At 42.2% G+C, this 15,427-nt stretch overlaps 1 protein-coding gene and 1 long non-coding RNA gene across 2 annotated transcripts; one reads left to right on the forward strand and one right to left on the reverse strand.

Annotated features, from left to right (window-relative positions):
• Window positions 1-2,799: 2,799 nt before the first annotated feature.
• LOC120431602 (uncharacterized) lies at window positions 2,800-4,170 on the forward strand. Its single transcript, XR_005607927.2, has 2 exons — window positions 2,800-3,943; window positions 3,999-4,170. It is a non-coding gene; the product is annotated as an uncharacterized LOC120431602 (long non-coding RNA).
• On the reverse strand, window positions 4,112-10,676 carry LOC120431601 (arrestin domain-containing protein 4). Its single transcript, XM_052711047.1, has 4 exons — window positions 10,130-10,676; window positions 9,886-10,068; window positions 9,642-9,827; window positions 4,112-4,503 (listed from the first exon to the last, which is right to left on the reverse strand). The coding sequence occupies exons 1-4, from the start codon at window positions 10,370-10,372 to the stop codon at window positions 4,306-4,308; spliced, it is 810 nt and encodes a 269-aa protein (XP_052567007.1). The 5' UTR covers window positions 10,373-10,676; the 3' UTR covers window positions 4,112-4,305.
• Window positions 10,677-15,427: the final 4,751 nt, after the last annotated feature.

The raw sequence follows: 15,427 nt of genomic DNA on the forward strand, positions 1-15,427 counted from the left end.
CTGTACCAGCGACTCGAAAGATTTCCGATCGGTACACATGTGAGTGCTCGCACCTGAATCCACAATCCACTGCCCTGCAGAAGCTTCGCACACGCCAAACGCAAAATCTTCGTCGGACGCTTCCGCTGAACTTTTGAATTTCGTCGTGGGCTTCTCCCAGATGTCGACGTCGTCGCTCTGAGAGCTTCCTTCTCCATACCGCTTCGTCAGCTGCTTGCACTGGCGCCACTTGTGTCCAAACTTGTGACAATGATTGCATTGGACACCGTGTTTTGCCACAACCTTCATCACCTTCTCATCCGATGACGATGATCCGATATCTTTTTGCTTCTCCACCTCGTTGATGATGCTTCCTTTGATGATATCCACGGTCAGCTCCTTCTCCGACCGATTCTCCAAAGCAGTCGAGAGAGCACTGAAAGAACTTGGCAGGCTGCGCAGGATGAAAATCACCTGGAGCTCCTCCTCAAACTTGTAGCCCACGGTAGCCAGCCTGTCAAACAGGTCCTCAAACTCTTGCAGATGTTCCTCGATGTCGGCACCTTCGATGTACCTCAGATCACAAATTCGCTTGATGAGGTACGCCTTCGTGGTCAGTGTCTTCTTCTCGAACTTCTTCTTGGCGTTTTCCCACACCTCTCTGGCGGTGTTTGTGTTCCGGATCAGCCCGTGTTGGCCCTTCGTGATCAACAAACCGATTGTCGCGCGTGCTTGCTGGTCGCCTTCATCCCAAGCCTCCAGCTCAGCCACGTTGTTCTGGTCCTTGTTCGGAAAAAAAAACGGAATCGACGTAACACCTTATAATGTGGCCCTCTTAAACCTTGCGGTTTCGTCAACGGATCCACAGGCGTGTATCGTTCTTTTTGCGACAAGACTCCGCCTCCCGGGTCTCCTAAGTGTGAAGGTATGGGCACGGGGAGAGGGCACCGAATACCTATATTTACACCTAGAATTTTTTGCGTCCGCCCCGGGATTCGAACCGGCGACCTCTGGATTGTGAGTCCAGTGCGCGGTCTGATTGATCCACACAGGCAGACAGCTCGTTCAGCTTCGGTTTCACTCCCGGAGAGACATACCTCCACAGCTTTTCCTTGACCAGCAGGAACTCGACGTCCAGTTTCCACGAATCGTAATTTTCGCTGGTAAGCTTTGCGATTCCGACTTTCTCCATTTTCCCTCGAAACGACAACGTCAACTTCGCGAATTAACTTTCCGAAATGACTTTAATTTCGATGCCGAGCGTTACACGATGCGCAGAAAAGATTGCGTCCCTGGGCCCATAACCTATTGGACTTTCAGAGCAAAGGCAAAACACGTCCGGCTCGGGAGAGAGAATGCACACGAATGATGTTTATTGACTAAAACTAATAATAATAATAATAATAATAATAATAATAATAATAATAATAATAATAAGAAAAAATAGCGCGCGGTGCTGTCAACAACTTGGCAGGGTTGCCAGTTTAACAAGATCATCTTGGTCAAAACAGTTTAGCTGGTTCCTTGCAAGTGCCTTATATATTGTCCTACCTCCACGTTGGCTTGGTTTAGTCATCATGATGACAAGGTGTAAGCTAGCTGGTGTTCTGTGGAAACGACTCGTAAACCTTAGACCAGCGAGGGTCAGAGTCGAGACGGCTAGAAGAAAGGGGCGAGTCATTGTGGGAAAGGGAAGATATTTTGTGATTGTTGACGGTACTGTTTTGATTCGCAGCATGTTGTAGTTGTACCTGAACCATGGCTTTCTACACCATACCATACATCTGATCTGATATACAGCCTTGTACCTGAACATCGCAGAACGGGGTTTCTCTTCTTATCATTTTTAGGGAAGATTGCAGGAGGAAACAATACACAGTTAAATAACTATTAGTTTATTGATAAAAAAAAATAAACTGTTTTTGCTTCAATGAAAGTTGATAGGCACACTATAAATGGTTAGGCGCTTATACTTACATCAAACCCAACAATATATACCATCCCGGAACGAGTTAAAATGTGTAACCGGAAAAGAAGGTGCAGGGTTGTTACGGACGGCGCGGATCGCGCGGATGGCGCGTTTCGCGCGGATTAGCTGGCTAATTTAGCTTAGGCGCGGATTTCGCGCGAATGTGAAATTTGATTAGTAAAATAATTGAGAGAGATAGAATTTCTTTCAAGTTAAAAAGAAAAGTGTTACCAGGAATCAGGGTAATTGTTTTTGAATTTGCGCTTTGATTTCTTAGAAAATGTTACTGAAACAAAATTGAATTTTCTTCCGAAAATGTTTGTTTGTATTCTTATTAAGAGCATACGTCGAAATAATCTTCTGGCTTGGTTTCGTCATCATGATGACAAAGTGTGACCTTGCTGGTGGCCTGTGGAAACGGCTCGTACAGTTTTGACCAGCGATGGTTAGAGTCGAGACGACTAAAAGAAAGGGGCGTGCCAATGTGGGACAGGGAAGTAATTTGTGATTGTAGACGGTATTGTTTTGATTCGCAGTATGTTGAGTCAACTGCTGTGGATGTACCTGAACATCGCAGAACGGGGTTTCTCTTCTTTCCATTTTTATCTACCATCTATCTTCTGTTTATTTTGTTTCACTGATTCTCTAACACGCCTTCTGTTTATTATCGTCCTTTGTTTTCGATTTTACTTTCTTGATTCTCTTATTTCTCAACGCTTTTCCACTCTATTTACTAATTAATGCTGCTGTAACAAACTGTCTTTTTTTCCTTAATTTAGCAGTGTCAATTTTGTTTGTCATGTGCCTTTTCTTTATATATATATATATACAGCAATTCCATTTGAAAAGAGCCTAAACCGAAAAAAAGTTCTCCAATCGGGCTCAAAATTTTTGTGGGGGTTCCTTGGCCAAAATAATTAGACCCGTATTTTTTTGTTTGGCCATTAGGGTGACCTACATCTTGTTAGGGTGGTTCGAAAAAAGGCAATTTTCGTAATTTTTCACAAAAACCACTTTTTTTCGAAAAATCTTATCTCCGCGCCATTTCATCCGATTTTAGCTGTCTTAGACGCAAAAGAAAGGTGATGAGTTTGGCTATTTGAGAAAAATAGTAAGAAGTTCCAAAAAACTAGCTTAACTATTGAAAAAGTTGTATGAAAACTTAAAATGGCGTTTTGACCGTGTCTGGACCAAAGAGCCTATGTCTGCAAATATTTTTATCGGATTTCTCGGAAAATTTCAAAAAATTGGCGATGTCGAACCGTACGTTTCCAAGATATGATTTTTTGAAAATAAAAACTGAGTTTTTCGACGCGCCACGCGCAAAAACAGGAAAATGACGAAATCGGCAAAAAATCAACTTTTTTCACTAAAACTGCGATAACTTAAAAATTTCAGCGATTCCCAAATAGCCAAACTCATCACCTTTCTTTTGCGTCTAAGACAGCTAAAATCGGATGAAATGGCGCGGAGATATGATATGCCTTGCACGAACACTCAAAGCGTGTTCTAGCGTGTTGCTCGTACTGACTCAGAGCAAGGGTGAGATGTAGGTGTAAGGGCAGTGCGTGTTCGTCGGGAACATAGTGCATAAAATCGGTCAAGGCCCGTTCTTACACTGAAAATTGCGAATTGCGAATGTATTGTTGGAGGCCGTGTTACGCTCCATACAACATTTTCAAAATTTGTATGGAAATTTTGTTACGAGGGGGGAGGGGGTCTCAAATTCATTTTTTTGCGTTACGTAAGAAAAGAACGCCCCCATACCAGATAATTTTGTTCAAACAACCAACCCGTGAAAATGCAGTCTGGTGTGGTCAAACCGACGTTTCTTAAAAGATGTGTGCCTTGCTTTTTAATTTATTACAGGACGGAATCGATGGCCCAAAGAAACGGACAAAGGCACCCACCGGGGAGGGTCCAAGTGCAAAAGTTCCCAAAGTAACGGCCGAAGTGAACCCAACGGCAATCGTAGAATCGGTTAGGAACGGAAAGGTATGGTTTGTTCAACATCCTAGGGGATTATACTTTACAGTTTTAAATATTTCAGACTACCGGATTACTTGTGGGCACGCTTCGTGCTTATCTTCAGCAGCAGGGCGTTGATGGCACCGCAAAGATGAATAAGGCTGCTCTTATTGATCAAGTGAAGCAACTTCACGATTTGTAAAATAGTATCATTTATTCGTTTAATAAACTATCGTTTCTCGTTACATAACATACATATACGATGTCTCACAAATATTATACTGGATTTCAATTGGATATGGCACGTCCATGCAGATGCCGCCGCCTAAACTATAAAAATGCAAAATTGTCTTAGCTAGAAATAAGGTGTATCACTCGGAACGTTGCTTCTATTTAGAATCCGTTTTGTCGTGCAGCCATGGTCTGAAAATTGGCAATGTTGACGGATAGTGCGTGTCCGGCCTGTACACGGTTTCGGCCCATTCGTTTGTGTCCTCGTCGTCGTTAGTTTTAAACGGATATGTGCCTAGTGTGATGGGCAATTGCAGCTTAACCTGTTTCTCCAATGATTTCGGTTCGATCAAAAACTGTAAGAAATATTTTGTTTGTTAAGTTTAAAAAATATCTAACACATAGAGTTATCTACGCGCGCATGTATTGCATGTACGTACACGAAAAAGATTGAGGTTAAATTTTGTACAAGCCAGCAAACCAAATGGCGTGCTAGTGTGCGTGAGCGCGGGCTTAGATAACTCTATAGCTCTAATAGAGCTTTATGACGTTTCGCGTACGCACACTAGCGCACCATTTGATTTTGCTGGCCGGACAAAATTTAACCTCACTTTATTTTCATGTACATATACGCAATACATGCGCACGTAGACAAAAACTATAAGGAAAAGTCAATTTGCCAAAGCGTAGAGAATTACTCAGTAGGGTAGGGTAGTCATCAATGAGATACTTTTGGTTTTTAACATTCAACGATTTTTTAATTTTTTTTTTCATCAGCTTGTTTTATGAGCTTTTTGTTGCATTTACTTTCTTTTAATGTGCTCTAACACTGACCAAAATATGACATCGATATTACGTCTACAGCCCGAGTTATTCAACTGTCTCATTGTAGACGCACTTGGCAGGAACAATGAGACCACAGAGTAACACAGAGTTACCACTGCCTCTTGATTTTTGGTTCAACTTTGTGGTACATCGAACGCCTGCTACCAGCAAACCTTATGGAGCCAAAAAATAAAATGACTTTTCTTCGGACTGGTCACTCTGGGTTACTCTGTGATGAGACACTCTACGAAAATCAATAATTTTCTTGTGAAACGTCATGTTTTTGTATTGTTCCGTTGCAGGTAACTTGCCTTAGTTATTTTAAAGCAATTTCACCAACTTGAAAGTTTAATTAACAAAAGTTATACTAAAAAGTATTTTAATTTTGTAAAATCCATATATTTATACCATACAAATTTATATTTTTGGTAAAAAAGAGTTAAAACTCAATAAATATTCCAAAAATCACTTTAAATTCGTGTTTTGAAAGAATTACATAGATTTTGGAATGTTTATTGAAGAAAAATCTTAATTTTGGTCAAACCTAAAGAAAGGACATTGTAGCCCAACTCATTCGCTATGAAACGACGGAGAAAAAGGTGCAGGTGGTTATGTTTTACATGTTACATGTTTTACATGACCAATATGATAAAGAACTTTGTACAAAACTCCTTAAAAAATTATTTTATATTATTTCATATTTTTAAATCATTGCCTATTTATTAAATCCTAAATATTCAATTTCAATTCAATTCGGTTTTATTGGTGAATAATCAAGATACAATGAGTTATTTTGAAGTGCATAACAGAGTTTTGGAGTTCCTTACAGCTGTGTGTTGCATCATAATCCATTTAGGAACAATTATTTCTTTAACTAAGGCACTAGCAAGAGTAAGAAAAAACTATAAAAAAAAAAACTTACAGAAATTGCAAAGGAAAGGGGATAGAGGAAGAGAAAGCTTAATACTAGATCACAGAAAATTTATCCTTTGTAGATGTGTTTGATCATCAGTTCCCCAAGGGCCAGGAATTGTTCTGCCTTGTTCCGGCAGCTCCGAAACCGCGTCATCATCTCCCCCGCGAGAGCAAAGAACTCCGGCAGGGTGAAGAGATCTTCCCCGGTGACTTCTTGCTGGGCCGTACTGCCGCTACCGGCAGCGACCACGCTGGCGAAAGAACGCCCCCAACCAGGAGGGAACGCTGAGTTTTCCGCTGGAACCGTACGCTGTCCAGCTGCAGGAACGGCTGCGCTCGTACTTCGCTGAGGAGGGTGGGACGCTTTCTTTTTTCTCTTTTCCTGCTCCTCGAGGTAGGCCTTGCGCGCGACGCATCCGCGGTAATTGCCGGTATGGTTGCCGTCACAGTTCGCGCACTTTACGCGCGGCTTGGTTTGTTCTGCCTTGTCCCCCAAGTCCGCCTTTCGTGGCAGTGCGCACGCCTCCGAGAGGTGTGACTCACCGCACTTCACGCAGCGGGGCCGGAGGTTGCAGTTCCGCGAGCCGTGGCCGAATTTCTGGCAACGGTGGCATTGCGCTACGTCCGTCGGGTTCTTGGTGTAAAACCGCCAGTTTACCCAAAAACCGTCCAACGTTTTAGTCCGCCGCAGGTCTTGGATCTTGACGGTGCCGCGGTCGAAGTACAACAGGTACAGTGTGTGTGTACCTGTTACCGTTGTCTTGCGCGAGAGCACTTTAATCTCCCGCGGTTTTATTCCGGCGTCCGAAAGGTGACCCTTCAGGTCGGAGATCGGACGGTCTTGATAACCCTGCAAGACAACCTTAACAGGGGGCTTCTCGGGGTTGAATGTGTAGAAGTTGAAGTTGCTACGCTTCAATTCTTCAAACACCAGGTCAAAATTCTTTTTGGTCAGTGTGATCACTTGCACTGCCGACTTACCGATTTTCAGACAATATCCGAGGCCTTCCAGCAACTCGTCAACATCGTCCGCTAACGTGTCCAAAACAAAAATTGGAGGTGGTCTACGTTCCGCTGGAGAGTTGTTCTTTTTTGACGTCGGCACTTTTTTCCGTGCACGACCATCATCGTCGTCGTCGTCGTCGGTAGTGCTGCTACCGTCAGAGTTGTTATTTTCTTCGTCGTCGCTCAGCATCTGGAACTCGTTCCTGATGGGGATGTTGGCGGATGTTGATGTGCCACTGGTCGTGGCACCGGAAGTACCGGAACGGGTTCGCACTGGTGATCTTGGGACATATCCAGGATGTAGTAACTTTTTGTCGATGCCTTCAGCGCTGACGCTCCCCTGCGCGATGGCGGCCGACACGGCGTTGGTTTGTTTACCTTTTTGCACACGGCCGGTAGACGAACTTCGCGGGTTTTTCGAGGCCGCACTCGAACTGCCACGGCCACGGCCGGCCTTTGGCATGCTGGAGAAGCAAACTCGCGGGTAACCACAATCAATTACGGCGAAAAAAATCGAAAAAACGATGGAGCACTGAGCACTAGCTGCATGCTCTCGTGCGTACACGGAGGGAGCTGAAAATCCTAAATAATTTATTCCAAATAAATGTTTTCAATCTTTGGCACCTCTGGGGAAATAAATTGCCAAAACACGAAAATATTGCCAAAACAACTATGGTTCGGAAAATGTCCCCCCGGAAGGACCTCCCAGAGGGAACCGGCCACTCTAGGTTGTGATCAAAACAATCAAAATGGTAATTTTCATGTCCAGCATCAACCATGAATTTTGATGCCCATATTGCCTCAAGTCGTATGGTTCTATTAATGTCCCCCCGGTAGAACCTTCCCGAGGGCACTAGCCACTCCAGTCAAAATGGCCATTTTCATTACCAGTTTCAAAAACCATGAATTTTGATACCCATATTGCCCCAAGTCGTATGGTTCGATTAATGTCCTCCCGGTAGAACCTTCCCCAGGGCACTGGCCTCTCCGGGTGTGGCCAATATCCTATAAATGTGGTCCCAACCCCATTGCCTCAAATCATTCTGGTTTTCCAGAATTCTTCATTAGAACAGAATTCCTCCCAAGTTGGTGCACAAACTGTGTCTTTCAATGTGTGCGTGTGTGTGTGAGCAATAAAATTACCACCGTGGATCCATCTTTGATGAAACCAAGGTACAGTCATCCCACATATTCGGAACACCCACAAATTCGGAACACTTTTGTGTTAATTTGTCAATAGAATGCCAAATGCATCTTTCCTGGTGACCCTTTTATTTTTAGGACCAAGGGGCTGGAAACTCTAATATTACTTAGGAATACTTAGTATACTAACGATATTCCAGTATACTTGTTAGTATACTAACCGAAAAACAATAAACTGTTAGTATATTAAGATACTCTCAGTATATTGGTAAGTATACTGGCGATATGTAAAGGAAATAATAAGTATACTAACATATATTTTGATATACTGGTTAACATAATAATTGTAGCTCTAAGAGTTTCCAACCCCTTGTTTAGGACCTTTATTTGGACATTCTCTTGCTATTTCACTAGCAAAAGTAGTTAGCATTTTGAGACTATTTTATTCTGAGCGGCAAAACACTGCCTCCAAATTGCCTGTTCCATAATTGTGGGATGTTATTGTGCCTCCCACAATTGTGGAACACCTGAATTTAACAGATATTTTCACAAAAAAGTTATCAGACCATTCATAAAACATTACTAAGCTTGAGTTTCACTGGTTCCAGTGTGTGAAGTCATTATTTTGTAGAAAATATGTACTCCTGGAGAGAATCAAAGTTTGTTTACATCCGCAAGAAAAAAGTGTTCCGAATTTGTGGATTTCAAGGGTAAATGTTTTTCTTTGAAAACTTGATATAAAACGTAAAAATGTACAGCCGGTCAAAACATCAATCAAAAGATCGCAAGAAAAGCTTTCACATGCAGGTAGAAGCAAGTTATTATGTTCAATTATCGATTTTCTATGATTTTTCGAACATTGGCCGATCTGTAAACTGTTCCGAATATGAGGGATGACTGTAGGCACTGAAATTTTCTGAGGCTAAGTGCTAGCTGAAATAGTTCACATGAAATGTGGCAACAGTGGTGCAACATTCTCGCGTAACAGTTCCACGAAAGCAGGAGACAAGGCAAAATTTGCTAAGTGCTCTCAGCCAATCAGCAGCCGGGATTTTTCCTGCTTTCATTTTTTATTTTCATCTTAACGTTTGAATACTTTAACAAAGTTTAATCAACTTTGTGAGGTAGTCTACTTGCAATTTAAGACTTCCCCTTTCGTTTGGTGGATAAAGCATGCAGATTGCTTGAATTGGGTGGAAGATATAAGCGTTCAAACAATTACACAAATCGTTACACTTTCGCTTCGCGAAATTTTGGATTGACACCCGTAGACAATGCCCTTAGGACAAAGTTCTTTGTCAAAATCCGAAGAAATGTTAGTTTTGGTGTTAACGGCAGCCTACGAGCGAAATAGTAATTTTTGTCAGTTATGGCGAACGTGTATCCTGTAGACACACTTTTCCCCAAAATATGAGCCTGATTGGTTGAAACTACTACTTGTGAGAGCCATTTTATCATTGTCCCCGTGTCTCATTGATGACTACTCTACCCTACTGTGCTTTGAATAGAGTACCTAACTTAGATGGCACGTGATTATAAATCAATTTCTTTGATTAATAGTATCTCAAAAGATGCACTTTAAAATATTATTGCAACAACAACTCACGCAAACATCGTACTGTATCCGGATGAGATGGCATCCGCGTAGGTTCGTTGGAGGCAGCGGGGGAACATACAGAGATTCGTTTTGCCAATCGTCCCGACAGCCAGCTCGAATTTTTCCACGAGCAATTACCGCCAGCTCACGTTTTTCCGTTTGTACCACCTTATCGTGCGCGAAATATTGAATGGTCTTAAACAATGAAAAGGTTAGATCTTATATAGTGTATGCACTTAGCAAACGATCTTACCTCTGTTAATGCAGCCTTCGTGCTTTTGATTGTTACATTGCTGGAGTTGTTTACAGTTGCATTAATCAAAATTGATTCCCCCGGTACATATCCGCCTCTGTCCAGGATTATTTTGCATTTTACGATGCCACCACCCACGCAGGCAACTCCGAGGTTGTGCTCAATGTTGCACTTGAAAGGATCCTGGTTTCAAATTAAAATTTAACGTTAGATCATCAACGAAATTATTGTTGAGAAATTTTACCGCCAAATAGGATTGTTCGGTGTTCAGGTCGATCGGATTCATAACAATGAACACTTGGTGATTTTTGTGAATCAGCCCGGACGGCTCGCGCAAGGCAGCTTTGCAAAAGTATTGCACCCATCCGTAGCGGCCAAGAAACGTGGAAGGGAGATCGACGGGAAGCCCCAGCTTAAACGGAAAACTGTGTATCCCAGGTGAAAGAACGGTCGCTCCTTGATGGTCCGGTTCGCCCAGAAGCCGCATGCGAAAATCGATGTAGTTTTCCTTGTCGTACGATCGCTCATGTCTACCGGAACGTACCCGCACCACACATTCGCCAACCACGTGGAAGTGCAATCCTTAAAAAGAAATAGGGAACGAAATAGACTTTTTTTAAAAGGAATTCGATGATTCACGTTAATCGGTAAGACGTGTAGGAAAAACAACGGAACCATTCGCTCTACATCTACAATCCACAGGTCTTGGCGGTTTCTATATTGCAAGATTTCTATTCGAAACTCGAAGCAGTTTTCTTCCATCCAGGAAAACGAACTGACAACGTTTGGACTGCGAGTCCAACTGCCGAACAGCGACTCCATCGAAGCAGGAGAGACCTTAAATCTTCCACCGTAACAAGCAAAAGTTCAGCGGTTTTTGACCACGGATCATTTTTTTTTCTTAACTTATTTTTATTAGGTCCTTTTAGGTGCTGTGACCAGGTTGGGACCGAGGATCAGTAAAACAATATATTACAACAAAAAAAAAAAAAAAAACTTAAATTCCATACTTGGAGATCATGTAACTGACGAGGGTTACTTGGTCCAAGCGGGTCTTGCATGTCTTGAACCTGCCGATGTACTCGGAGAAAATCCCCCACAGCTCAGCCGAACTGTAGAGTACCTCCCCGGCTTCCTTCTCCGTGGCTCCACCGTCTCGGGGGCCACCTTGGCTGCTTCCTGCGAGTCGAGGGCGATCCTTCAATTTTCCGTCCGGAACTGCGCCCGGCAGCGGCGGGAACTCCGCCGGCGTGAACGCCGGAACTGCTGTACTCTGCTTCTCCGCCTTCCTTGCCGGCGGTTTTGGTTTTTAACGCCTGCTGTCGCCGCTGGATGAAATTCGCACGCTTGGGGCAGCTGCGGTCCGTAGCTTCGTGGCACCAGAGCAGTTGGCACACCGCTTTGGCTGGGCTTCCTGCACTTCGCACTCGTCCGTCTTGTGGGGACCCCCACAGTTGTTGCATCTCCCCTTGAGGTGACAGTTCCTGGTTCCATGACCCAGCTGCAAGCAGTTCCTGCACTGGGTCACGTTCGGTCGCTTGTTCCGGTAGGCCTCCCACCGGATGTGAAATCTTCTCAAGCGCTTGATTTCACTCAGCTGCTTGAGGCTGGTGTACCCCTTGGGGAACGTAACAATGTACGGGGTTTCCTCAGACGAGGCGAACTTCTCTTGATGGCGTGCACCTCCACAGCATCCAAGTTTTGCGATTCCTTGAGGTTCTTTTTGACGAATTCAGGTGAAGCCGACGGAAGTCCTCGGACGACGACGCGGAGTTGCCGCTCGCTTCGTTTCTCGTAGGTGTAGAACTCCACTTTGTTCGCAATCAAGTGGGCCCGCGCGGTCTCAAAACGCTCCTCGGAGGAACAAGGCAATTTGATCCCAAACGGAGTTAGCTTGTAACTTGGCTTGGTTGTGCACGGCGACATTACACTCCTCAGCTTGGCGTAGCTCGTATTCTCTACCACCAGAGGTGGTGGTTTCTTGGCCACTGGAACCTCTGGAACCGGTGGGACGCTTTCTTTCCCGGCTGGGATACCATTGTTATTGTTGTTGTTCCCCGCCAGCGGGCTGAACTTGTTGTTGTTGAGAAGGTTCTACTCTAGGCCATTCCCGACAACGGCTCCGTCGCTGGTCTTCCTCCGCTTACCCGTTCCATTTACGAAACGAAACTCGTCCCCATCGGAGGATTCTTCCACCTCCATCCGTAAGCACTGTGCCGCGCCATGAAAACAGCAGAAAAAACAACCGCTGTCTCCGGCTGTCAGACGTAAACTCCGACCACGGATCATACCCGCATAGCTTCAGTGAGTATGGTAGATTACTTTTCTATTATGTTGGGATGTCCGAGTAGTCTACGCTACTCACGGTAACTATACGGGTATGATCTGTGGTCAAAAACCGCTGACCTATTGCTTGTTACGGCGATAGACCCACAGATCTTAAGTCCAGAGAGTTCAGTACCGTAAACTGGAGTCAATCGGGACACATGGGGCGAATTGGGACAGCAGTTTTAACCATGTTGGAGCACAATATTTTGATTTTTCTGGTTGGTTTCGGTTAGAGCAGACTCAGGCCAACAAAATGTGTACATCCATTTCCAAATTTAAAAGCTTTAAGTGCTCTAAAAACTGTTGTCCCTATTCAGACTGTAGTCCCGATTCATCCCAGATTACGGTAACAACATTTCAAAAGGGCGAAACCCACAATCCTGCCGTTTCAGGAAAATCAACATTCGAAATTTTGCCAATTTCCAATTTCTATTTCTTCAAAAAAGCATGAAAACCATCAATTTTGTCAAAAAGTAATAGAAAATAGCAATAATTTCATCATAGAGAGCAATTTGAAATTAATTAAGGTGTTTTTGCTATTCAAAATTGAGAAAAAGAAATTACGCCTTTTTGAAGAGCGTGCACGGTGGGTAAGAAGGGGATTATTATGCAACTTGCATGCACCTCGGAAATTCTTTCTGGAGGTTGTTGGGGGGACTATTCTGAGTCAGAAAAATCAACTCTCAAAATATGCTGTCGGTGAAAACTGATTTTATCTCGACTTGAAGTTAAAAAACCTAATATTTCACCTAAAAACTCAAAAATACGTCTGAAAACTTGGTCTATTTCTAAACAAAGATGTACATTTTCATCTAAATATCAATTTTCAGTTCACAAAATATATTCCTGGCATAGAACACCTTAAATCGATCCATTACTTGATTCCCAGCGTCATCACGATGTGTAAAACAATGTTAATTCTAAAAAATATTTTCAAATTGCTCTGGTAAATAAACTGTCATGTCTGAATTCAAAAACTAAAGTTGTAGCATTGTTGCAAACGAAATGAAGAACAGTTTTGCAGAAAAATGTATGACATTTTATCCATTTACAGTAAAGTTATGTCTATTTTAGTATGAAAATTTCTGCCAATTTTCAAAATTCTTCAATATTTAACTCATTCCTGTTACAAACAGCTACGTCTCAGCAGGAAAGATAAGCGTCGCGCCATTTCATTTTGCTCAAAACATCCACAAGGATCTGTCCTTGTGATTATGATCATAGTAGCTGTTTATAACAGGAATGAGTTAAATATTGAAGAATTTTGAAGATTGGCAGAAATTTTCACACTAAAATAGACATACCTTTTCTGTAAATGGATAAAATGTCATACTTTTATCTGCAAAATTGTTCTTCATTTCGCTTGCAACAATGCTACAACATTAGTTTTTGAATTCAGACATGGCAGTTTATTTACCAGAGCAAATTGAAAATATTTTTTTTTAGAAATAACATTATTTTATACCATCTGATGACGCTGGGACTCAAGTAATGGATCGATTTAAGGTGTACTATGTCAGCGATATATTTTGTGAACTAAAAATTGATATCTAGATGAAAATGTACATCTTTGTCCAGAGATAGACCGAGTTTTTAGACGTATTTTTGAGTTTTTAGGTTTTATATTAGGTTTTTGAACTTCAAATCGAGATAAAATCAGTTTTCACCGACAGAATATTTTGGGAGTTGATTTTTTTGACTCAGAATAGTCCCCCAACAACCTCCAGAAAGAATTGCAGGTGCATGCAAGTTGCATAATAATCCCCTTCTTACCCACCGTGGCGTGCCTACATTTTCGCCCCACCGTATTCGCCACCCACCCAACCAAAACAACGGTATCGCCCGTCAGGTTACGGTGTATATTTTCATTTTTCGGGTTTTTAAGGAAAAAAGTGGTTAAACAACTAATTTATCATTGTGAAACGTTACAGTCAGTGATAATACAGTGATATTTGCGACCTCAGTGATAAAAAATGGGTCTAGAAAGCCTTCAAAAGGAGTCCGACCGATTTAAATTGTCTTATACGCAAATGAAAGGTGATAAGTTGGCCTTTCAAAGAAAAATAATAAGAAGTTTCAAAAATCTTGCCTAACATATGAAAAGGGCATATGAAACTTTAAAATGCCGTTTCGGCGGTGTCCTGACCAAAGAGCCTATATCTGGAAATATTTTTATTGGATTCCCCGGACATTTTTACATAACATACTAAAAAATGGGAGGAGTTTATTAAAAGGATTCCGAGATATGGTTTTTTGAAAATAAAATCCGTGTTTTTTGACGCGCCGCGCGCAAAACCCGGAAAATGACAAAATCATTTTTTTTACTAAAACTGCGATAACTTCAAAATTTTAGCGATGACCTATAGATGTTAGGGTATCAATTTTTTTGTAATTAAAAGGCGCAACTTTTGGCGGCTCTTTTTAATGAGCGAAAGAAAATGAGCGGCTCCTAAAAAAGAGCGGTTTTGCCCACCTCTACTTAAGTGCTAATTACTTTTGATAGGGTTGTCAGATCTCCGATGTTTTAGGCTCATTGGAAAGGTCTTTTAAATACATTTCTAAAAATGTATAACATGACGGGATATCTTACAAAAACCACCCTTTTTACAATCTTTCGGACATTTGCTAAAATCATTTTTTTAGCATAACTTTTGAAGTACTTTACAACACTTCATAATATTAACTAGGGTATTGTGGGACCCCGAGACGGATCGAATGAGACCAGAACGGATCAAATCGGTTTAGCCAGTCCTGAGATAATCGAGTGCATTTTTTTCAGTGCACGGACTTACAGACATACACACTCACAGACATTTCGTGCTTTCCATTTCGTTTAGGGCACAAAACTTTTGTAAACAAGAGTGTATCCCTCCTTATGCAAACTGTCATTTGAGTGATTTTATAGCCTTTCCTCAGTAAGGTGAGGAAGGCAAAACCGCTGACCTCTTACATGTTACGGTGGTAGACCCACAGATCTTAACTCCAGGAAGTCCTTAGATGACCCAGAACATCACAAAAAAATATAAAAGTAATTTACCATACCGTCAACTGGGGTGAATTGGGACACATGAGGTGAATTGGGACAGCAGTTTTAACCATCTTAGAGCACAATATTTTGATTTTTCTGGTTGGTTTCGGAAAGAACAGACTCAGACCAACAAAATGTGTACATCCAGTTCCAAATTTAAAACCATTAAATGCTCAAAAAACTGCT

Source organism: Culex pipiens, chromosome 3 (genome assembly GCF_016801865.2).
Source record: "Culex pipiens pallens isolate TS chromosome 3, TS_CPP_V2, whole genome shotgun sequence".
In the NCBI taxonomy this organism is placed as follows: Eukaryota; Metazoa; Arthropoda; class Insecta; order Diptera; family Culicidae; genus Culex; species Culex pipiens.

Bases quoted from the DNA above. Each gene is read 5' to 3' on its own strand.
- LOC120431601 (XM_052711047.1), bottom strand. From the start codon at position 10,372: ATGCGGCTTCTGGGCGAACCGGACCATCAAGGAGCGACCGTTCTTTCA. The intron at 9,828-9,885 runs GTAAGATCGTTT...TCATTGTTTAAG, and splicing joins CGAAGGCTGCATTAACAGAG to ACCATTCAATATTTCGCGCA. The intron at 4,504-9,641 runs GTGAGTTGTTGT...TATTTCTTACAG, and splicing joins GGATACAGTACGATGTTTGC to TTTTTGATCGAACCGAAATC.